The 23,674-nt window shown below is 45.4% G+C and overlaps 1 protein-coding gene across 4 annotated transcripts in view; it reads right to left on the bottom strand.

Annotated features, from left to right (window-relative positions):
* Positions 1-492: 492 nt before the first annotated feature.
* NGF (nerve growth factor) overlaps positions 493-23,674 on the bottom strand; it is a 49,241-nt gene continuing 26,059 nt past the window's right edge. For 2 of the 4 annotated variants that reach the window (XM_017643771.3, XM_017643772.3), the window contains exons 2-3: positions 7,700-7,823; positions 493-1,380 (exon numbers count right to left, since the gene is read on the bottom strand). In XM_017643771.3, coding sequence (XP_017499260.2) covers positions 643-1,368 — 726 coding nt within the window. In that variant the 5' untranslated portion in view covers positions 1,369-1,380; positions 7,700-7,823 and the 3' untranslated portion in view covers positions 493-642. Of the gene's footprint in view, positions 1,381-7,699; positions 7,824-19,346; positions 19,372-23,674 lie in introns of those variants that run through there. The other 2 variants (XM_073234389.1, XM_017643769.3) reach the window with 2 other exon arrangements.

Raw genomic sequence — 23,674 nt, 5'->3', positions numbered from 1 at the left:
TCTTCCAGACAGTTTTTCAGCAAAAACCAGATCTCCCCCTAAAAACGAGCCTGCCTTACAGGGCTTTCGTGCAAGTCTCCTCCTCCTCTGTGGGCAGAAAGTCTCTCCAGGACCCAGCCAGGGCCTCTCCTAGCACAGGGGCAGCCGTGCCCAGCCTGGATCTGCCTGCTGGTGAGGCTCCCCAGACTTTCCTGGGTAGAGCAATCAGGGCTCACGCGTCCAGGCTCCGGCACAGGTAACCCAAGGATGAGGTCGTTTTGGCTCTGGAATGCAGAACAAAGCTGCAATCCCGCTGACTTCCCTTCCTAATCATCAGGGCTCAGGCTAATACCTGAAACCAGCTAGCCTTCCCTGCAGGGCCAGCCGGGGTGGGCATGGGGTGCAGATGGGCCTGAGAGGGAGCCAGGGGTGCTGTGGATAATCCCCCTGCCATGTTCCAAGACGTGCAGATAGTCACACTGTGAAAAATGACTGGATTGCCAGTACACAGGATGCTTCCAAAAATTTAATAAATAATGACCTTTTAAAACTGTATAAACTATAAATTACCATGCAGTCCTTATAATTTAAAATAATTTACAGGCTGAGGTAGGGAGGGGCCAGGAGAGTGTGGGGGAGCTCTGGGAGGGCGGAGGCTGCCGGTCAGGCTCTTCTCCCAGCCTTCCTGCTGAGCACACACACACAGGCTGTGTCGATCCTGATAAAGCGCCAGGCGGCCTGCTTGCCGTCCATGGTCAGCGCCTTGACGAAGGTGTGCGTCGTGGTACAATAGGAGTTCCAGTGCTTGGAGTCAATGCCCCGGCACCCGCTGTCCACGGGATTGGGGTCCCGGCACTTGGTCTCAAAAAAGTACTGTTTGAATACGCTATTGTTGATGTTCACCTCTCCCAACACCATCACCTCCTTGCCCTTGATGTCCGTGGCGGTGGTCTTATCCCCCACCCACACGCTGACACTGTCGCACACCGAGAACTCCCCCCTGTGGAAGACGGGGTGTGACGATGACCGCTTGCTCCTGTGAGTCCTGTTGAAGGGGGCGGCACCGCCAGCCTCCAAGTCTAGCTCCTGAGTGTCTGCAGTGACAGGTGGCGGGTGGGTGCTGAATAGCACCCGCGGGGAGCGCAGCCGCCGCTTTCTGAACAGTTTGGGGTCCACAGTGATGTTGCGGGTCTGCCCGGCCACCCTGGCAGCTATCAGCGCTGCCGGGGCGCTGCGGGCTCTGCGGAGTGCTGTGTCAAGGGAATTCTGAAGTTTAGTCCAGCGGGCTTGGGGGACGCTGTGTCCTGCTGGGACATTGCTTTCTGTGTGTGGTTCTGCCTTAATGCCGATCAAAAGAGCTGTAATCAGAGTGTAGAACAACATGGACATTACGCTATGCACCTGGAAGGAAACAGAAATTAGGATTACTCCACAGAGTACTAAGTGCTGCAAAAGGGCAGTTTCTAGGTCCCTCAGAGTTGACCTCCCAGGAGCATCACAAGGAGGTTTCACCTTGGAGTCTACTAGCAAAGAGACCCTGGAAATTACATTCAAACCCAGACACTTCTGAGAGTGAAAGGAGTGCTAGCAATGATTACTCTGTGACAACAGCATAAACAGGGCTGGCTGGATGTATGGTCACCCTGTCCATCGGGGGGGCTTCTCCAGGAAGGGGCAGAGCCCTGAAAATTCTTCCCTGTGGTGTGGTGTGAAGTTGGCTGCATCACTTCCAGAGTCCCTTGAATTCTCTGGCTGCCAGCTAGAGGCAGCCGTGCACAGGCAGCATGTGTGTACCGCAATCAATGGCTGGCAGGGTGAGTGACACCTCTCCCCAGCACTGTGTCCTGCCCAGTGGCTTGACTCCCATGGGAAGGCATTGGGAAGGGTTGCTGGGGACTTGTCCTGACGGCTCAGCACTGAATATGCCCACTGCAGACAGCAGCTTTGGTCAACTCTGAGATCTGGTGATTGTGAGCCCTTGTCATGAACCCATTTAGTGTTGTGTTTGGCAAAGAAGTGTACGGCTCTGGGACCAGCTTAGCCAGTGCATTTATTCAGCCCCCAGCCCACACACGTAACCACAAACACTGATAGTGGTTCCTCTTTGTGTGATGTTTTTGAACTTTTCAAATGTACTCATTTATAATTTTTTATTAGTCTGTGAGTTAGGTTAGGATTTATCATCTTTCTTTCATACACAAAGAAAATGATCCACAGAAAACTGACTGGCCTAAAGTCACAAACAAAAACTGGACTAGCAATGGAATCCAAACCTGCCCCCTTACTAAGATAGGCTACCTTTCCATGCATCCTTCTTCCTCACTTGCTTTTTCATTCTTTAATGTCTTTTCTTTTCATTATTTGATCTTATGTGAGTACAGACCAAGTAGCATACACCCGCATGTCCCCAGGAGGCAGTTCACTCCCCCACTACACTCTAGTTGCCTACCAGTGACCACCCCCCAGGTCAACTAACTATGGGGTCAGCTCACTTCCCGAGAGCTCCTATTCACACCTGTTTATTAAATGTCACTTCCTCTGTATAACTTTCTCAGATCCTTATGGTAAGGGTTGGAGGCATCCCCTACCAAGAGTGTTCCAGTTCTGTCCTACCCCATCTCTCCTCCCCACTCCAACAGGTCATTCTGCTCTCTGCCTGTTTTCCAGCTTGGCTCAGATACCACCCTTCTCCTGGGGACCATCTAATTAAAAGTGATCTCTTTCCATTCTCAATTTGAGAAGCCTGTGTGTGTGGGTGCATACTCTCCTACTAATCTCCTGCTAATCAGTGCAATGAAAAGAATCTGGGGTTAGAAAACCTTGTTTGGATTCCTAGCTCAGCTACTTGTTAGCATAGAGAAATCACTTAATTCTTCTGAGCTTTACTTTCCTCATTGAGAAAAATCAGGAAATAGGTACCATTTCACAGGATTGTTGCTAAGATTAAGTAGGTGCTCACACACTTATTTGAGTCATTCCAATGTTCTTTGTGTTCTTTAGTTATATTGCTGCCTTTTCACTCCCTGATCACACTCCATCCACATCTTTTAATGGTGCATTGTTTTCCCTCTGTCAGGCTTCTTTTCAAGCCTAATGATTTGAGCCATCTCCCCACTGGCTGCAAGGTTCTGGAGGGCAGAGCAGTGTCTCATCCACTCTCACCATCAGTTGCTCCATCCCTCAGAGTGCATCTCCCTCGTCTTCCCTGGTGATTTGTGCGTGACCGTGTTACCTCCCCCAGGGTTATGTATAAATGCTTACCTATCTGTCACTCTGAGAACACTGGAGAAGCTGTGCCATTTGCATGTATATTTCTGAGGCTATGTGCAGTGCCTGGCATGTAGTAGGTCCTCAAAAAATTCAAGGAGAATGAATGAAAGAGTGAATGGGATGGATGGCTAGAGAAGTCCCCCATCTGCCTTCTTTCCACCATGGTGCACGGTTTCTTTTGGATTTTGTGGATATAGCTGCATGCTGCATTCCTCATCTGTTCTAAAGTGATGCATTCTTCTCTCAGTACTATGCTTTTCTTCAGCTAGAAATGGACAGTTCTTTGGTGAGCTACAAGAATAAAACCATCAAATTTTTCTCTTTGGTTACTTTGAAAAATGTCTGTGCTTGTTCCAGTTCTCTAGCTGGCCATACAGAGGAGGCAGTGGCACATACGGCTTTTGACCAGCACTGGTTCTGCTGGCTAATGGTCTTGCAGGTAAAGGTCCAGGTAACCATTACAGACTGATTATTCAGTTGGCAGCTGACTCAAGGCCCTTACTTTAGCTTCTTTTGTTGTTTCTTTTTTCTTCCCAGTTCATATCTCTCATGAGGTAGATGAAGGGAGAAGAAATGAAACTGAAAGTCATTATTAGTAACACTTAGAATTTGGATGGGGAAATGGAAAAAAAAAGACTAAAATTGAGGGTTTTGATGTTCCCTACTGTTCCCTACTTCCTGTTACCAGAGGTCCCCAGCTCCTTCTACAGTCTCTCCTTTGTTCAACTCTCCCTCTTCAAGGAGTCAACTGAAATTTCTGTGCAGTTGGTGCCCGTACCATTGAGCATTGTACCCCAAATGCTTCCCACTGGGCAACTCTGCGCAGATATTGACACTTTAAAGGCAACAAAGATCTTCATACTCATAACTCTCGTCAGGGTGATCACCCCCTACTTCCTCCTCTACTAACAGCAACATTTGGACCATTTGATGATGTATGAAGGAGTTCCACAGCTACTGTCTCTTGTGAACATCTGTCTCCATCCTCCTAAATGTGTTTCTCCACAGTTTCCTTTTCCTGTCGCTGGAAGCAGCATTCCTTCATTCTGCAGCCCTACACCTCAGCTCCTTGCTGAGCTCTGTGCTTTCCTCTGGGTTCCCCAGCCAGCCTGGCTTCAGTAGCATCTCCTGAGATTGTCCCTTCTATTCTCCCCTCTGTGTTCCCAGTTCAGGTCATGGAACAGTCTCCCAACCAATGTCCTGGACCCTCATCTCTCTTCTTCCAATGACTAAGCTAAATGGCTACCCCAGTTAACTTAATGAAACACTGCTCTTATCTTATCATCCTCCTCAAAGGATCCAGTGGTGAGTGGTTGTCTAGTGAACCAGTAACTGCTCAGCCTGACAGTCAGACTCTGCCCTCCTTCCACTCCCCTCACATATTTTGCATTCCAGGCAGCAGACCTCGTCACAGGCAGTGCCGGCTCTGTGCTTCACCACTGCCCTTGGTTCAGGCTCCCATGCCCAGCCATAACCCACACCCACCTCGGTCCCCCAGGCTGGAGTCCTTCCTGTTGGCTTTAAACACCCAACTGAAATGTTATCTCCACTGGGGAGCGTTTTCTAAAGAGACAAATTCTCTCCCTTCTACATCTCTATAGAAGTGATGCTCTCTTAAAGAAGGCAGCGGTGTCTCCTCTCACCCTCCTACCTAGAGGGCCAAGTCCTTGGAGGCAGAAAAGCATCCTGTTCACCTTCGTTGTGTCCAGGTGATGTCGCACTCACAGGTAGCTAGCTGCACCTCTGAGACTCCACCACTAGGAATCAGTGTTATAAGTCTCCTTCTCCCACACTCCTTAATTTCTCCATCTGAGTGGTGATGTTTAATGTATCTTCCAACTCTAACATTCTTTGTGTTCAAGCAATTATAAAGTTTTCTACTCTACCTAGCACTGCTGGTTCTACTGAATTGACTTCACAAAGTTCTTAAAGTCTAATGCTATATCTTAATTCACTGACACATGGTATCTGGGGGCATTCAATGACAGTGGAGGTTTGTATCATGGACAGTTTGTTTCAGTAAGATTTGAAAATATTGCAAATATGTCTCTCATTTGGGTTTTGAATTAAAATGTTTTTTTAATTGACTTACTCAATAATGTGTCCATATAATTTTTTTTTAATTAAAAAAGCTTTAAAAAGTTCATCAGTATATAACAAAAGAAAAAATGAGTGTGTTTTCTATTCTAGTGATATAATGCATAAGGCACAGTTTACCAGAGAACACTCTTTCGTTGGCAGAAGTGAACCAGGGAAGGCGTTTTTATTTATTTATTTTTAAAAAACTACCTTTGAAGTCTTTCTTCTGAAGAGATGACAGTCCTTGCTGGGGCACCATGAAGCAGAGCCCTGTGAGCTGAATGATTAGCTGGGAACATGCAGTTAGGGGCTCACCTGAAGGAGCACATTTTGTTCAATGTGTGAACGTTCTGAATTTGTCTCACTCCTTCTCAGAATGGAAGATAAATGATTAAGAGGGGAGGACCAGTTGGGTACCTTTTTCAAGCTACTGATGGAGTGCCCAAATCTTTTTCCCTTGCCGGGGTCAGTATACATTCTATGGATTCCCATGGTTCACACACTCCACTAAGAGAAGTTTCCCACACCAGATTCTGGCCACATCTGAACAGGTGATGAAGCTGTTGGACAGAGCTAAGTAACTGGCCCAAATCATCATGACTAGGAAGGCTGATGGCACTGGGGGGCTCGGGAACTATGCCTTTGCAGTTACACTGCAGGGGGAAGTAAGATAATTCCTAACTTAGAGGCAGTGGTATCAAGAACTCTTAGTGATTCTCGAACTGGAGACTGGGTCAGTGAACCAGGGCCACTAGTGTTAGCAAGAGAGAAAATTCTTGGAGCTGAGGAAATCCAGCCTCCTCCTCTTCTGTCTCACTTGCCATATTATGAGAGTGGTCAAGGGTCATTTCTTGGTTTATACTTAGACTTGTTCTGAATGTAAACTGGCTGCTGTCTTCAGTTGTAAAGACTTAGCCATTCTCAGCTATTGGGGCCTGTGTGGAGTATGTGAGGAGTTCTGTGGCTCCTTAGCTACTTGGGGAGGTATCCCCGAGGCTGCAACAGAGAACGGCATTGACAGAATAAAATCCATCGCCTCTGCGAGCATCTCCCAGGGGGAAGGAGCATGGATTGCGAGGGATATCAGAGGTTATCAGTCCAGAAGTTTCAATGCCTCAGAATCACCTGGAGAGTTCACTAAGCCACAGACTGCTGGGCCTCACTCCCAGAATTTCTGGTTCAGAAGGTCTGGATTGGGGTCCGAGAATTTAAATTTCTCACAAGTTCCCAGATGATACAGATGCTGCTGGTCTGGGGACCACATTTGAGAACCACTAATCTAGTCCAATTTTCGAGCTTTACAGAGGAGAGACATGGGCCTTGGAGGGACAAAGTGGCCTGGGTTCTGAAGCTAGCAAGTGGCAGGCTCTGCATGTTGGCACATGGTGTTGCTCAGCCCCAGCACCTTCTAGAGGAGAGGGTTGAGGCTGTGTACCCACAACACTCACTGTGATTGATTGGTCTGGGCTGCAGTTACTCAGCCACCAACATCAAAATGAAAATTCCATTCAATAGACTTTAAATTTTACCCTCCTTATGTCCCAAATCCAGATACCAGTGAACATTTAGATATTTAATTATTTTTAAATCTAGTTTATCAGGTTTTTGTAATCTTATAGACTTGATCCAAAGCACTTATGATGCCCATGATAGAAATATGCAGTGAGAAAGCACTAGCTGGCACGTGCACTTGTGGACTTTCTGGTCTACTCCAAAACAGAATGGGAATGGAATCTACTGGTTTGAATTCTTAGAGACACATCTAAAAATGAACGTGGTGAGATCATAATTATCATCATTACCATTTATTGGGTATAACTGTCTGATTAACCATCACAACAAACTTGGTAGGTTGGCCTTATTCCCATTTTACAAAGGAGAAAACAGAGACACAGTAAGAGTAAATAACTCAATCATGGGTATACACCTGGTGGAAGGAGAACCCAGAGCTGGGCCTGTCTTCAGATCTGGAGCTCTCCCCACCCTCCACTCTGTAAAGGGCATGAGAGTAATCAAGGACCTTTCATCTCACAACGTTAGGCTTACTCAGGCAGACCAGGAACTGTGTGGAGGGTCTTTGTGATGCTCTCTGTTTATTTGAGGCCCTGTGTTCTCTTACTTTAGAGGTGGACAGCTCAGACTCCTAACATGTCCCCAGAAGCCCTGGGGCCAGCCTGGGAGAAAGGGGCACTTTCTCTCCCAGTGGAGCTAGGAAGGCCACATGCACCGTGTCACTAGAAGCCAGCCTAGCTCATGCCGATCAGCACTGAATCTGACTCCCCTTCCTTGGCCTGGGTCTCCTGTCCAGCTGTCCTGGTAGCTCTACAGCCAGGAACCTTGCTTGGTGGGCAGATACCCGTCGGGTGCTTACCTCAGTGTGGCCAGGACAGAAAGCTGCTCCCTTGGAAAAGCCCTTATTGGGCCCGGACGCTGAGCTGAGCTTGGGTCCAGCATGCCATCCAGCCCCCTGGACTGCAAGACCACGGGCCAGGACTCTGTGGGAGGAGAGAGCTGGCATTGGATGGGCACTTCACCACATTCCATAGTAGATGGACAGCTGCAGACAGGAGGGGAGGGATGTGCCAATGGGGAAAACCTCATCCCCTGAGTCCTGGGACTCTCAGTATCAGGGCCCTGGAAGGAGCCTGGTCCAGCTTCCAGAATCACCAGGGACTGACCTTGCATACAACTTCGGGGGCACCCACAACTTTGTTGCGCCGAAGTTCTTGGTTTCTGCCTGGACAGTCTATGACTGATCTTACACTCAGTGCAGGTGCCTCCAGCCCCACACCAGAGTCCTGCTCCAGCAGACCCCTAATCTGGCATCAAAATGGAAATTATTTTGTACATTACACACATGCAGATGTAGAAGACCCAATTGTGTATTGTGGTCCACCTAACAGGTAAATTATACAGAAGAAAAAGTTCTGACAACCGAGAACAGTTGGTATTTAATAAAAATGGGAAGCGGTGGCAAATAAGACAACATGATCACTTGATAGATAACAGAGAGTTCTTACAGAACTGGGACATGAATCTCAGAGAACCATGCCAAATGCCAAACTATGAATCAGAAGGTAGGAGATGACACAATGAGAAACAAATTCTATTCAATTTTAGGGTGGAATTTCTAGAAGCAATGGAAAGTTTCTATTCTCTTCTCATTTCTACAAACCTCACATATATAGGTGCTTCATTAATTCATTCAACAATATTTCCTGAGAACCTACTATGTGCCCAGCACTGTTCTAGGTGTTGGACACCCATTGGTAAATAAGACAGACAAGGTCTTTATTCTCATGGAGCTTATAATCTTGCATAAATAAACAAGATATCTTCAGATCCTTTGTATACCATGAAGGAAATGAATAGAGTATGAAGATGACGGTTGACTGCAGGGTGTAGCAAGAGGCTGCGATAGGCAGGGTGCTCGGTGGAGTGTTCTCTGAGGAAGGGGCCTTCAGGTTGATATCTGAAGGATGGGAAGGAATGAGGGAGAGAGGATTTTGGGCAGAAGGGACAATAAATCAAAGGCTCTAAGGTAGAAAGAAGTAAAAGTTGCTGAACATGCAGAAAAGAGACCTAGAAATTGCACTGGAGAGGTAGGAGGAGCCAGGTCACAGGCACACAGGTGGGAGCGATGGTTTTATCCTAAGGCCAGTGGGAAGGGAGTAGAGGGTTTTAAGCAGGTAAGTGACATGACCTTTTTTATGACTGAATGAATGAACTCTTATGTCTATTGTAGAACTTGTTATAGGGTACCAGAAAGTTCTAGACTGGCATCTTTATCCTTCTTGTCTATATTCTCTTTCCAATTTCCCAAAACCCTATCTCCATCATGTCATTTTCCAGTGTGGACCCCACCACTTAGCATAGAAGCAAATATCAGTGATGCCACCACGGCCTTCAAGTTCCTAATTGCACAGAGAAGTCTGAGGATGGAGAGGTAGAAAAGGCCCAGGGAGCAATTCTCCTGCTTCTGGAAATCATGAAATTAAGGACTGGGATGTTTCTCTTCTTCTTCCTTATCCACTCTGCTCAAAATATCCTTTTTGCCTTAGACCGACCAGAAAAACTTACCAATACTCAATTGGGGTCAGGTCTAGAGATGAAAACTTACTCTTACACCCTAATAAAAGGTTAGATTCTATGGCAAAGAACACTTTCATGCTCTCTCAGGGTTGGATTTAGGTCAGGAGGGATGGTGTGGCTTCCCAGGTTAAGAGGTGGGCATTATGAGGCCCAGGTCCACCACTCATGAGAAAGATGATCTGATACAGTCCACAAACCCTTCAATTAGGTGTTTGGCTGAGCCTGACTGACTGCTAGGCTGGAACCCACAGAGCTGTATCCTGGTCCAATGTGCTCTGATTCTTGGGTAAATCGCTCAGTAGCTTTAAGCATTTCTGAACTTCCTTCTCCATAGGAAGAGGAGCTGGTATGATCATAGCTGAGGTCTCCTCCAGCTCTGAACATCTGTGATTCTGTAAGTGTTAATGTTTTCCAGCCTGCATCCCTGCTGGGTGCTTAAGGAATGCTTTCCCCACCCAAGCACTGGAATTTATTTTTTCATTAATTAAACACTAAAACTCACAGGCCTGTGCCAGCCACTGTGTTAGGTGCTAGGGACTCAAAGAAAAATATGACATAATACTTAACTTCCAAGAGAAGATAATCTAGAGGTAAGGAAAGACAAGCACTTGAACAAACATTTAAAGCACAATGTGATAAGAGACATGATAAGGAAACTTTGTGGAAGGAGGAATTAGTTTTATCTGGCCAGATTAACCAGAGACATATGTTCACAGAGGAAGTAACATCTGAGCAGCTTCCTTAAGGATGAAGAACAGCTCATTGGGAAGGAAAGAGAGGTGTCACAGAGCCCCAGAATTCAAGACCTGGCTAGAAGCTCAACATGGCTTATCAGGGGGCTTGGGGGAAGGTAAGAGGAGAATGTGATGGGCCTTATAGAGCAGTGGGTACTTACGAGCTTGCAGAGCTCAGGGCGGTGGTCTGCTCACTGGCTGTAACTTCCTATGTGACACTAGAAGCCTCCACTTTTAATCTATGCAAAAATTAAGCAAGTAGAAGTGGCTTTTCCCACAATGTTCTGGATATTCCACTACAAGCCAGGATGGCTTCCAATTAGAGAGAAGGTCAGTCTAAATAAAACATTCCACAACTTCTGGGAAGACCTGCCTTTTGGGGAGCAGCTCTGGACCAGCCACAAAAAGTTCCCTGGCCCTATGCAGGTAACCCTGGCCAAGCCACCTTGGTGTATGCCAGGGTCCCCTGCCAATCACACCTAGATACTTGATTGCTGTATTTGGGACTCTGTCTAGCATCTCCCATGTTTTGGGCCTTTTCTTGTTCAGTAGAGGTATAGGTCATTTGTTACTGGAGAGAGCAAATCTCTGTCCAGAATACTGAAACACTAGATATTGTTGTCTTTATTTTTAGTCTCATGCTAGTGAAAGTTGCTCTAAAATTAAATGTGATTTAAATATTACCAATTTTTAATGCAAAGATTTTAGGGCCAAACAACTCAGATGCATATCTATTTTAAAACCCTATCTGTTCTCATGGGGTAATCACTTAATCAGACAACTCTTGCTCTTTTACAAATGCATGGACATAAATCCCTGCTCACCTCAGGGCCATGTTCTATTCCTTCTTATACAGCATGTAGGGAAAAAGAAAAATCCTATGGCCAAGATCCTCACCTGACTCTAAACTACTTGATGATGTAATTGGCCTACTGCTAGGCTACTGTGTCCACACCCATTGGCAATGAGCCATTATTGTTGGTGTTACTATATAAAGAGCTCCACTCAGGGCTCTGCTGGGAGATGGAATGGGTTTTTTGCTTGCAGACTGCCCCAGAGGCAGATGTGATTCTGCACTCTACCTGCCACAGTGAGAATAAATCTTGGTATAAATCCTTTTACTCCTAACTTTCTGTTGTTAGAATCCAGAGTGAAGTTGTCCGGGAGCAATCCCCCTTAGGAGAGACAAGCACAAAGGAGTACTACTGAAGTCTGGTGCACCTCTTCAAGACCTGGCCAACACTGGCCTGTTTAGGGTTTCCTACTTTAAAGCTGTGATTCTCAAAGCATGGTCCACGGTATCAGCAATATCTTGAAACTTGTTGGAAATGCAAATTCTTAGGCTCCACCATAGACCTAGCAATGCTGAGTGAGACCCGGTAATCTCTGTTTTAACAATCCCTGCAGGTGATTCTGAGGCACACCTCAGTTTGACAATTACTGCCTTAGAGGGTCCCACTCTGGCTCCCCTCCATCTCCTTGTGGGGTGAGGGACGCAGGGCAGAGAGAACGTGCCAACCCAGAGTCATTCAGCTGCCAGATGGTAACTTTCTGCTTTACAGTCAATATTCTGTCTAGACCACACCTCAGAAACCATGGCCCCAGAACACCAGACCAACCAGCCTGGGGTCAGCTGGAGTTAGGGGTTCTTCAAAGACTCGCTGAGGTTAAGTCTACTTGCATGGTTCTCTTTGTTTCTTGCCTCAGCATCCCCTTCATTTTCTTAAAGTCTCAATGGTAGTTGGTCGATGTCAGCCAAGGAACTCAGATATGTCACATATTGTTCAAAATCCAATCAACATACAGTTGAAGGAAATAGAACCTCTGTTGGTGGTTTATCAGAGAGTGACAGGCATCAACCACAGCTGCTGCAACCTGCTGTCAATCACCGTCCAAAGTCCTCCACATGTGAACTTTGTGGAAGATTCTCTCTACCTCCTAGCTGCTACTTTCTGCTGCCTTCCCCCACCCTGAGTCCTCTACAGCAGAGGCTCTCACGGAGTGTCACCTGAGTACCAGTGTTTTGCAAAGCTCTAACGGAAACCCAAAGGAAAAGCCAAGTCTGAGAACCACTGCTACACAGGGTAAGTGGGAAGCTTGACATTGGCTGTGATAAGCTAGCAATTAAGAGAAGTTATCAATAAATTAATATGTCTCAGAAAATGTACAGTGCAGGGGTGGTCACATTTAGGCAACAAGAACACAGCCTGCAGACTCTCTGGGGAATGTCGTCCTTGTCTTGCTGGCTTGTTCCACCCCCCAGTTGTCTACATATAATTGACATTTAGTCCTTGTGTTCCACTTGAAATGTTCTTTGCTGTTGAAGGTATTGCTAGCTTATTGTTAAGCCCAAGGATTATTTGCTGACATTTTTAATACCAAAGATTTGGGGATGCTTCACCAAAAAGACCTCTTGGACCACCCCTCACATGTGCTTGGAAGCAATGGCTAGTCCCAAGAGAAGCTTATACCACAACAAAGATCTACAGCAGCTGGTGTGAACTGCGGCCTCCTTTCTCCTAGCTTCCACCTGCTAGAGTTCTGTGAGCTGGGAAAACTCACAAGGAAAATTGGGTATGAAGAACATGTTGTTGAGGCCATCATAATAATTGTTGGTGTTGTCACTGTGATTTGCATTGCTGTAACCGTTCCCCTTAATTCTCTCCTCTCTCTCTTCTTATTCTGAGCCTATACACAAAGAGAAAATTTGAAGTCTTTGTGTTGCAAGCCTGTTTTCCCAATTTTCAGCCTAATCAGAAGTTTTCTAGTGTGGGATACAACCATGAGGTTTGCTGACTAGGAACTCTCTTTTTGGGAAAAAATTCAATTCTACGCATTTTGAGATGTTTGATGTATTTTAACTATTTAGTGGTTTGGCACATCCAACAGGAAAACAGTGCATCTGGCACCAAGGACTTAGGGACACATTAAGGTTCAGCAAAACCACTCTTCTTTTTCACTGAAAGTTTTAAAACTAAGAATTCTAAAGTGCCTTGCCACATCTGCCTGACAGAGAAATGGTCCCATGGCTCTTTGGGAGATTCTGAGGTAAATTACAAAACCCTTTTGAGCATTTCTCTGGAGAGTCAGGCAGCTTAAGAAAGAAATCATTGTGGCTGGCTTACCTTGTGTTTCAGACTCAAAGAGTATTTATAACGAATGCACACAGCCTCTTGGTGTGTGTGGCTGGCCACAATCTCCACGGTACTTACCTGACTGGATTTGTGAGCTATGTAATGCCAACGCCACAGAGGTTTTCAGAGTGTGGACAAATGTGACTGACATGGTAGAAGATAAGATATCTAAACACATAGCAGCCTTCCACCGTAGAGTTGAGGGCAGTTTATTTTTGCAAAAATGTACTGCTAAATAACAGTCCTTGTAGTTTAGACCATCAGCTAGTAATACTAACGACATATCTATAATCTATATTTGAGTGCCAAAAACAATCCAATAGTTTTTCAAACTTCTCTGTGACCCTAAGAAAACATCTCCTTGGTTTCAACTGGCTGATCCTTAAACCACAAAAAAAAGATCCATTTCAGCTCTGTTTTTGGCCTCTCTCTGCCTGCTGTTCCCATGCCTGGGACTAAAAGCAGGCAGAAGTATTGGAAAAAAAGGGGAAACTCAGGTTGGCTGGAGTCAAAGATTACATTCGAGAATACCAGCACCTATCAAGGTCTCCAGTCCATCGCAGAACTGAGATGACCCCCTGGGAAAGAACACATGAATGAAAACAAAATGTTGCCAGTGAATGCTAACGCAGAACCAGGCCTTCTCTTCTATTTGCTTTATAGGATTAAATGTCCTCAGTTCTTCTTGAGCTAGCCTTTTCCTCTTAGTGTGTGGTATGTTTTCCAAGCGATAGGTCAAGCAATGTTATAACACATAAGTCTGTAATGCAATTCAGATGTAACTTCAGAAATTAAGACAAGCTAAAGATCCATAGTCCTCAAAAAAGACCAGGGAAAATCCTGGCTTAACAGACACACAGTGTTCTCAGGCTTTTAAAAAGGCAGGCAGGCTATCTGTGAATGAAAGAGGGATAAGAGATGACCTACTGGACTCACACATAAGGACTGCAGTAAAATGCCACACTTTTTCATTAAAGTGTCTATGAGACGAAGTCATTTCTGAGCAGCCTGGACTTCACTGCAAAAACTGCTGCACATCAACCACCCTGCATACAAGAAAACATGGACCACAAGTAGCCTCTCATCACAGGGAGAAACTGAGTCCCAAGGACATGTCAGATGCCTTCCCACTCCGCACCACTCTGGAGTGACAGCTGCCACTGTACCTCCAGCTCCCTCCCTCTTCTGTGCTGACATTTCCTGGCCTGTCTGCTTATTTCACACCCGGAAAATCTGACTCAAGGCATGAAAGAGATAACTCAGCCCAGCTTTGCCCAGGCATGCAGCACATGCAAATCCTAGGTAACCCGAGGCCAAGATAAGGGCTGGAAATGAAAAATTTATTTCCATGTATGTGTTTGTCAGGGGGCTTTGTGCTGTGTTAGCTACTTCCTGTGTATGGCTTTAACTATCCCAGTCCCAAGAGAGTTCCTACCACACAGTAACGTGTGCGCCTGATGGGGAATGTCAGAATGTCATCGGGGTGGTTAACTATAACGGAGGGCTATTTGACAGGCATTTTAAAGCTTATCTTGAGTTTCATCTAGTTCTTTCATTATCCTAGGAGGAAAGGTCAGAGATGAAAACCGGCTGTCCTTCCAAAGTCACTTGATTTTCATACATTTCAGAACATTCCCAATCTTCTAGTGCTTCTTCTTTTAGGTTTTATTTGATATGACATCATGAACAAAAGAAAATTTCTGAACTAGGGAAATTCACTCCAGAGCTGCCAAGACACCCACAGCATGAATCTGTCTCCAGGGACTCGGAGCAGTGCAGATGATTAGAAATTCCAAAGATGAGGGCAAACAGTTTTGATCCCCACACACATGCGCATGCACAGAAAGAAACACACACACACAAAGAAACCAGCCACTCATCTTGTTGCATCTAAAGAGTTATGTGCAGATGTTTAAGATTCAGAGAAATATAAACTAATGTATTTTAGAATCTCGGTTGCTACTTTATACAATTACAGATTGCTAGAGCTGTAAAGAAAGGGCTACTAGTGACTGAAGTCCAGTTGCTTCCCTTGATAGGTGGGCCAACTGAGGCCTGAGGTCGGTCCCATCTCATCTCCTCTGCCTCAGCTGTGTGACCTTTCATGAGTGACTTAACCTCTCTGCATCTCAGTGTCTCCTCTAAAAAACTGGAATGATTGTATCTTCTTCATTGGATTATTGAGAGGAGTAACTAGAACAGGTATTTAGCCCAGTGCCTGGCACCTAGTTGGTGCCACATAAATATTAGCGATTCTTATTAGTATCGTTAAAGACATTCAGCTATAACTAGACAGTGAGTGCCTGGCAGGCTGCATGCAGCACAGAAAGCGATGTCTCGTGTCCATCCCATGCTCCAGTCTAGCCGTCTCTGGCAGGAAGGAATCCTGCTCTGTGTCCCAGTCACGACTTTATGTTCCAGTCTTAGAGCGGCTGGTCACACACATGCGCGGTGGCCCTTTCCGAGCAAGTACAGAATTCTCCATCTGCACCCACAGGATGATCATCTGTGATCATTTGCCCACAAAGATGCTGAGTGAAAATGAACCGAAACATTTGGTTTTGAAATGATCCATTTTCTTCAGCCATGCTGCAGTCAGAGGGAGCAGGCTGCTCCAGCTATGGTCATGGTTGGGCGCAGGGCTCTTTGGCTATCACACAAACTTGCCGGGCCCTGTAGAGTTAATAGCATCTTTGCTTAGAGTAATTGCTGCCTTACAGAGAAAACGAATCACAAGGAGGATAGAACAGGAAGGTATCCTCCTGATCAAATTAATGCTCGGTTATCCAGGGATTTGGGACAAATTTAAGCATTGGCTGGGTTGTTAACCGCTTGAGGTCTTAGGCGTTTTTCTCTCCATTGGCTGTTCCAGAGTAGGCACTTAATGAATGTTTATTGAACAGAACTGAAATCTTTCCCCACAGCTGCACCGATTTATTCAAAGTAAATCACTGTTGCATATTATATTGGGAAATGTAAACAAGTGGTTTCCCGATTCATATTCCTGGATAACTGGGCGAGCTCCCCTCTCCCCTTCACTTTGTTGATATGTTATTTAAGGAGAATACCCATTGGTGGGCTGACAGGTGCACTACTGAGGAACTAAGTATTTCAGCTCTCAGCAGACACTCATTCCACCTTTACTACAAGCACTAAAAAGCACACACAGGTGTTGTGCAAAACAAACTCCTTATTTCCAGCTTGCTTATTTTTCTTGTCCAGAATTTCTTTGGAAAAAGCTATGCTTCAACCAGCCACTGTTATATTTTGCAATCCACTGGGATGGCAATCACCTCATTGTTTAGTTATAACCCATGAAAAGATGAAAAAAGAAAGACAAAAGCAGAGCACACACATACAGCGAGGGTGGAGGCTGCACCACGATAATGAAAACCATTTGTTAGCATTTCACTCCTTTCTTTGTGAATCAGTTCAGTTCCTGGCACCAGGCCTCTGTCTCTGAAGGGAGGTGCACCTCCAAAGGCTTCCAGGGACTCCTTTTGCCATTTCCAGTCTAGAGTGTCACCCTTTGTCCCCAGGAATAAGGGCACTTGACTGTCTGCCCCAGCTCCCTCTGGGCCACAGCCACCAGGCCTGGCTCCAGCTCTCACCTTCTGTCCCAGGGCCCTTATCCATCCTGGTGACTGTGTATTGTGGACCTCAGATATTTTTAAGCTCTGCCTAACCAGACTTTGGTTGGCTTTGTGTAAGAAGGGCTCTCTTGGCATGCAATGTGTCCACCTGTCTGTGCCCAGGACTTGCAGCCCCAGCTTTCTTTTTAACTGTTCCTACTTTTCTTTCCACAGACTAGTTTCCATATTCCCAAAATATAGATTCAAACTTTTTAAGGGAAATATTCAAAAGTAAATATTTAAAAATAAGACCAAAAAATTTCAGCAAACAAAAACTAAAAACATTTACAACCAGTTGAACAGTGTATATCCGCCTAGGCATGTTTATTTTGCTCATGTTGTCCCCAAGAGGGGAATCATCTGGAAGGTACGTGTTGTAGTTACAGAGACCAGTACCAAATTCTCTGTGTACTTAAGCTCATTAAATCCTAGTACCTAAGTGCCACACCTCTGCCCACTTCTCAAACTGATCACAGGATTTATGTAAGTCAGTTTTCTTATTCAGAGCCACAGAACATGGTAGCATTGTCTCCAGCAACCACCACCATGACCACCACCTCCATCACCATGACCACCTCCTCCACCACCATGACCATCACCATCCTGCCATTGGCCATGACCACCACCTCCATCACCACTTTCATCACCAGTACAACCCCCACCATCAACCAACAATATTACTACCATCACCACCAAAGGATTAAGGAACTTTCTGGAGTTTGGAAAGTCTGACCAGTGTCCCCCAAGGCCTTCTTTTAGACTGTCAACAGAATAAGCAGAGCCAGAAGAGACCAAGCACAGGGGTCATTTAGTCTCTTCTAGAGTAGTTAAACAAACTGTTTAGGCTCATACAACTCCCAACTGAGTGGTGAGAAGAGCTGGGTCTAAAAGTCAATAGTCCTTCTTTCCTGTATATTCCATTATAGTATTTTTCAGTATTCATTCTGGAAGCTGATTTTTTTCTCCCTGTCTCCTGAGCTTTTTGGTTGTTGTTAACATTGTATTTCCAATAATGTAGATGACAACATTATTTAGTTTTGACCTTGATAAAATTATCTCAAAAGAGGAATATCTATGGCTGTCACAGAGACATTATATATAGCCAAACACACATACATACACACACCCTCAAAAGGGTAAATAAGGAATTATGAACTTCGGTCCTTTAAAATGAGGCAGGATTTTCCATTTTCCTGATGCAATGTATTAAAGATAAGTGAACAATTTTGGCTGACCATTTTTGAGTTTTCCTATTTCTTCACATCTGAAGACAAATGGACTTTGTTTTTAGGCCCCTGCAGGGAGGGAAAGCTCTCCCTGACCCCTTCCTTCAGCCTCCAGAAAGGAGGTACTCCTCTGACTAGTCTGATGCCATGGCACTGACTGGCCCCGCTTGTAAGAGGGGAGTTCCATGAGAGCGAAAGGCCAGGCTCCGAGGATGGCTCTTCCCTGCACCAGCAGGAGAGGGGCCTGCCCGCCAGTCCAGGAGGAGGGTTGGCCAACTTCCTGGCCCACTTATTCCTCAGACATTCATGCAGATTAGCAGGGAGCTTCTCCTTCTGGCCACAAGGCTGAGTATGCCAACACTCAAGTTTGAGTTTGGGCTGGAGGGAGAAAGAGCAGGGGTGAGATATATGTATGATGTATGAAAATTTGCTAAGTACTTCACTAGCAAAAATTGTGAGAAGTGAATACAACTACTACCCCAATAATAAATAACATATATTATGTATTAGGTGCCAGAAACTCTACTAAGGGCTTTCTGTATCTTTTAAAATACTTACTAAAAATCTTCTGAGGTCAGTATTATATCCATTTTATAGATAAGGGAATTTCAACCCAGTATGAAGCGGGGACGTGCCAGGTTACAATGCTTAGAGAGTGCATGATGGACAAGAGCCCAGGCCCCTTGCTCTGTGGTCCACACCTCTCATGCTCATCTAGACTGCTCACAGATCTTACCATGCAGAAGAACAACAGCTTTGTCCTCTAGGGTTTTGTACTGTGGGTTAATTTCTGCTCCTCTGATATGGATAATATATAGGTGGGGTTCTGCATATTTTCTATTCTTGAATTTTCCTAATTCCTTTTAAAAATCTATGCTGATCTTCTAATTATAAAATACCTTGACTTCTCCAGCTGTCTGTCATGAGCCTTTCCTGTTTATAACCTGAAGGAGTCCACAGACCATACTCCCTCCTCACTGAAATGCTCTAACCATCAAGAAATAGACTCCAGAATGACCTGCTATTCTGACAGAGATGTAGGCACACATGGTGCTTAGAATGTGCAGTTATTTCCTTCTGAACAATTTAAAACATTGGAACATGGCTACTCTGTTATTCTCATCCATTTTTCTGGATAAGATTTACTCTAGTGAGGTCCTGGGGGGGAAGAAAAACACAGGCAAGACAGGAACTACTCACTCTGGGCTGGGTTGTGAGTCTCTCTTGTTTGGCTTTTTGGGTGCGAAGACCAAGCCAGAGGCTGGTGGAGCCAAGTGGAGTCTGTTGATATTTCCATTCATGGACATGCAATAGAAAACCATCTCATACATTTATAGGAAAACACTGAATGTAATATCTTTGTTGAGCTTAATCAGAACCAGAGTTAAGATTCCAGTCACCAAGAATAGAAACTCACCCTAATGATTTCATTTTTAGTCCAAAATATACAGTGTTTTCTCTGCCTGCTTTGTTTGTCACTTTCTAAAACAAGAAATTACCAAGCTATGACTTTGGTTTGCAGGATGGATGGCAAGCAACAAACACTGAACAGAAATGCAAAGAGATCGAATGTCCAGGGTCCTCTGTGGAAGAGCATTCAGAAGGGGATTCAGTTTGTGAATTGTTGACTTTATTTCCCAGAACTGTGTGAGTTACTCAGTCAGGGTTCAATCATCCAGGGTTCATGCTCTCAGCAGTGAGAACTTCATATAACAGAAGTGAATCAAAGGCAAAGAAGAGGATCTTGGGTTACCAGCCGTGTTGTTTTGTTTTGCTTTTTAGGCAGACGGTTGTTTTTATTGTTAGCAGGTGAAATGGTTCTTTCCTAAAAGAATGAGAATCTCATGTATGAAAAACAGACAGGACACCTAGACAGAAGAGAAGCCCCTCCTTCTGATTTGCTGTATTAACTGAGTAAATGGTTTGATATGAAGAGTCATGCTTCTCTGTGTGCAGCTGAGTGGTGGTTTGCATGTTACATTCTGGGATGAAAATCTGGCTGTCTCCTTAGCTTACCAGTCTACTCCAGAAACTCTCTTTAAAAGAGGCAGGGTTTCCACCTTCTTTTAACTTCTCAAGAATAGTGTGAGCAGGAAGGTGCAAGTTGTAAGAAGCCTTTTCCCAGTGAGCGATGGCTGTCACCAACAGACAGTGACATTTTGGCAGACACATCAGTAGGGCACACACTGGCCATGAATTATGTGGCTTGGCCCTGCCTTCACTGGGCACCAGGAGGGATCTGAATAATGCTGGCACTAGGATGGCCCTGGCTCGGGTGCTGGACTGCTGCTTCCAATCTGGGGTCCTGTCTAGTGCCGAGCCCAGGTCAGGGATGGAGGGAGAAATGTCTATCCAGTTTCCCATCAGCTTGGAGCTTGGTGAGTGTTTGTGGCATAAATGGATGAGTCCTGAACAGGTGGAATCAGACCAGCCCAACCCCTGCAGGCACTGGGACAAACTAAGTGACTGGGATTCGCCCTGCCTTTAGGAGACATGATGTCACTGCAGGGGGAAACTGAAGGCGTGGGATGAGGATAGTGGCACTACAGTAAGGAGCACCTGAGGGAGGCAGTGGGTGGCAGAAAGAACAAGGGCTGTAAATGAGAGAGAGAAGGGGCCAGGAGTGATGGGGGCGAGTGGGCAAAGAAAGGGGAGGACCAAGAGGGACTCTCAAACGGCAAAGGAGCGATGGCAAGGAAAGGCAGAGTAACTGGAGGCAGAACTGGAGAGAGAGGCCATCGGAAGAAAGGGCCAGAGATGGGGCCAGGACTGAAGATGGCCTCAGCACTAGTGAGGCGGCAGAAGTACCTGCATGGATCACAGACAGACTCACACTCCACCACCTGGCCTGGTGAAATGGGACCCCTGGATTTCCCTCGAGAAAGATCCCAAGCAATCAGTGATCAGAGCCATTTATAATCAGCGATTTCCCCCAAAGAACCCAGATTTCATTAAACTGGCTTCTGGTAACCTTACAAGATAATCCTGATGATGTTTCAATTAACAGTCTATTAGAATATAACTTTTGCTGAAAAAATTCTGAAGTCAAGCCCAAACCCAGTGATAACATTGCCTTGGCTGAACGACACAGTGATTTCATTCCATAGATTAGGGTAAGGCCACATCCCAGGGAACACACCGTCTGCAACACACAAGTCCTTCACTACAGAGCAATGCTGAGCATGCCAGATTGGCCCTTAAAACAAATGAGATCGAATGACCTCACCATTATCAGATCCCGAGAAAATGCCTTGGAAAAGAAGCTGTGAGTTGAAAGGACAAAAGGACAACATCAGGGGAATTGGGGCTTCCACTGATGCTTAGATCCAGCTGGAGCTGGTTATGTGCAAACTTTGTGTAATCAAATCCTCTGTCATTAATAAAACCTCAAACCAAATCCAAACACAGATACATGATGATGCACTTGGATTTCACGGTGGGCTTGCATCATGCTTCCACAGATGCCATCTGTAGATCTGGGGCGTGGACTGCTGGGGTGGGAGCGGCAGAGAGGCTGTCTTGGGATGTGCCTCTGCCATTGCGCTGGTGCCGTTGCTGTCAGTGAGGGGCTGGGGGGTGGGGGTGCCCAGGCTCTGCCCGGGACCCACAGTCCTTCTTTTCTCAGGATGGCAAGCATTACAGGCAAACCAGGAAGGTGAGGCATCTGGAAACCACCCCATACAGACATGACTGGATGAACTAGCAGTGCTCTAAATTCAGGAATGCTTTTAGAGGGAGACAGAAGAGAGACAGCTTCCAAGAGATGCAGGTGGGATGAGCGGGCAGAGCTGGAGGAGCAGCAGGTCCTGCCTCAGGCTGAGGTTCCTAAGGGCATCTAGCAAAAGGAATGGGCGGCCAGAGAGGTGGATTCCCTGTCATAAGCCTTATTCATTCAGGCTGAATAACTGTAATGGTCTGTCACCTCAAGGCTGTTAAACTTGTGTGGAAGGAAGTAAAGAAAGAAGGGGAGAGAGAGTAACAATTTAAATAGGGTGATTCTTCCTGTCATTCCACCAAATGAGCAACGAGGGGAGACTTGAACATCCCATTCTTCCACCAGTGTCAGTCCCTAGCGACCTCTCATTCCAGAAGCCTGTGTGTGAATTCAGTGTTAAAGATTTGTGTGTTTTAAACAGTGTGGCCCCTTTGCAAGCCACTTCATCTGGTGCTCAACCCAAGCAAGGGCAATCTGTTCCCACACTGGAGGGAAAACTAGCTGGGTGGACTTACTGAGAGGCATCATGTAATTCCCCAATGTGGGGTTTTCCTAAAGGGTTTTTGAAGGTAAATTTGGCTATACTTCACAGATCTCTTACACATTGACTTCAGAACAGCTCATGCAGGGGATCAGCCAGGTTCCACCTGATAGGAATGCTAGGGAAATGTCCTATTGGCAGGGAGGCAGATCGATGGTTTTAAGAGCAGGTGGACGATGTGGAGGAGGCTGCAGGTGTCCTGAAGCAATCAGAGCAGCCCCCCCGAGCTGTCCTTTACCCTCTACCAAGACCCCAGTGGTATGCCGACTCAAACCACTCAGCTCACTATCTTAGCTGTAGGCTTAGCTGAGGCTAGTATCTTATGTAAGTGCTCATTTAGGAAAGCTAGTCTTGATAGTTTTATAATAGAACTAATTTTAAATAGATGCACATATTAAACTCAGACACATGGGGAAATAGACTGGAAGGAAATGTAGCAAATATCAACAATAGTTGAGTTAAAGGATTGTGGATGATGTTTTATTCTTTCTAGTTTTCTGTATTTTTTAAATATTTTGCAATGAGCCATAAACACTTATTATCAGAATAATGTATTTCAAAACAGTTTGACAATATTCTACTTAAAACTGTAGGAGTGCCCATAGATTTTTACCTATCAATCTAACTTTTTGGACTTTATCCTAAGGAAATAATCCTAAAAGGGAAAAAGCTGCACTCATGATTTTTTTTTTTTCTAACTAAAAATTTATAACTGCAGAAGAAGCCAAATGTTCTTCAATAATGGGATAGTTAATTAGTTACTTTGTGAACATCTTTTTCAAGAATTTCTCTGCAGTCCATAAATATGAAAACTTTTAAGACAATAAGAACAAGGGGAAATGCCTGTGATCTAGTGTGAAATGGGAGAAAAACAAGGTGGAGAGACTCTGCATGACACCATTGCAGCCCCGGACACCACACGTGCTGAGGGGCCGGGTCTGGAAGCAGGTGAAATGGAAAGAGTTGTATTGAATGTTAGAACGTCCAGTGGTCTCCTTCTCCTCCTCTTCATTTTCCAAATGGTCTATAATGTTATAGACCTTTATAATGAGAAAATAAAGTCCATAAATTTTTCCATGTGTTCTTTCTGCAAAGCCTTCAGGTTTCAGGTGATACCAATTATGTCCTCATGTTAGGGCCCCCCATAGTGCCTAGTCTGGGCTTCTTCATTCTGCAGGGCACAGTCAGCGGTATCGACTAAGCCATCTTTATTCTATGGCTTTGGGGTGGGTGTAGGGGTGGAGGGAGTATGCTCAACCTGTGAGCAGCCTC

The sequence above is a fragment of the Manis javanica genome, chromosome 4 (assembly GCF_040802235.1).
Source record: "Manis javanica isolate MJ-LG chromosome 4, MJ_LKY, whole genome shotgun sequence".
Lineage (NCBI taxonomy): Eukaryota > Metazoa > Chordata > Mammalia > Pholidota > Manidae > Manis > Manis javanica.
This window is presented reverse-complemented; position numbering and strand designations above follow the sequence as displayed.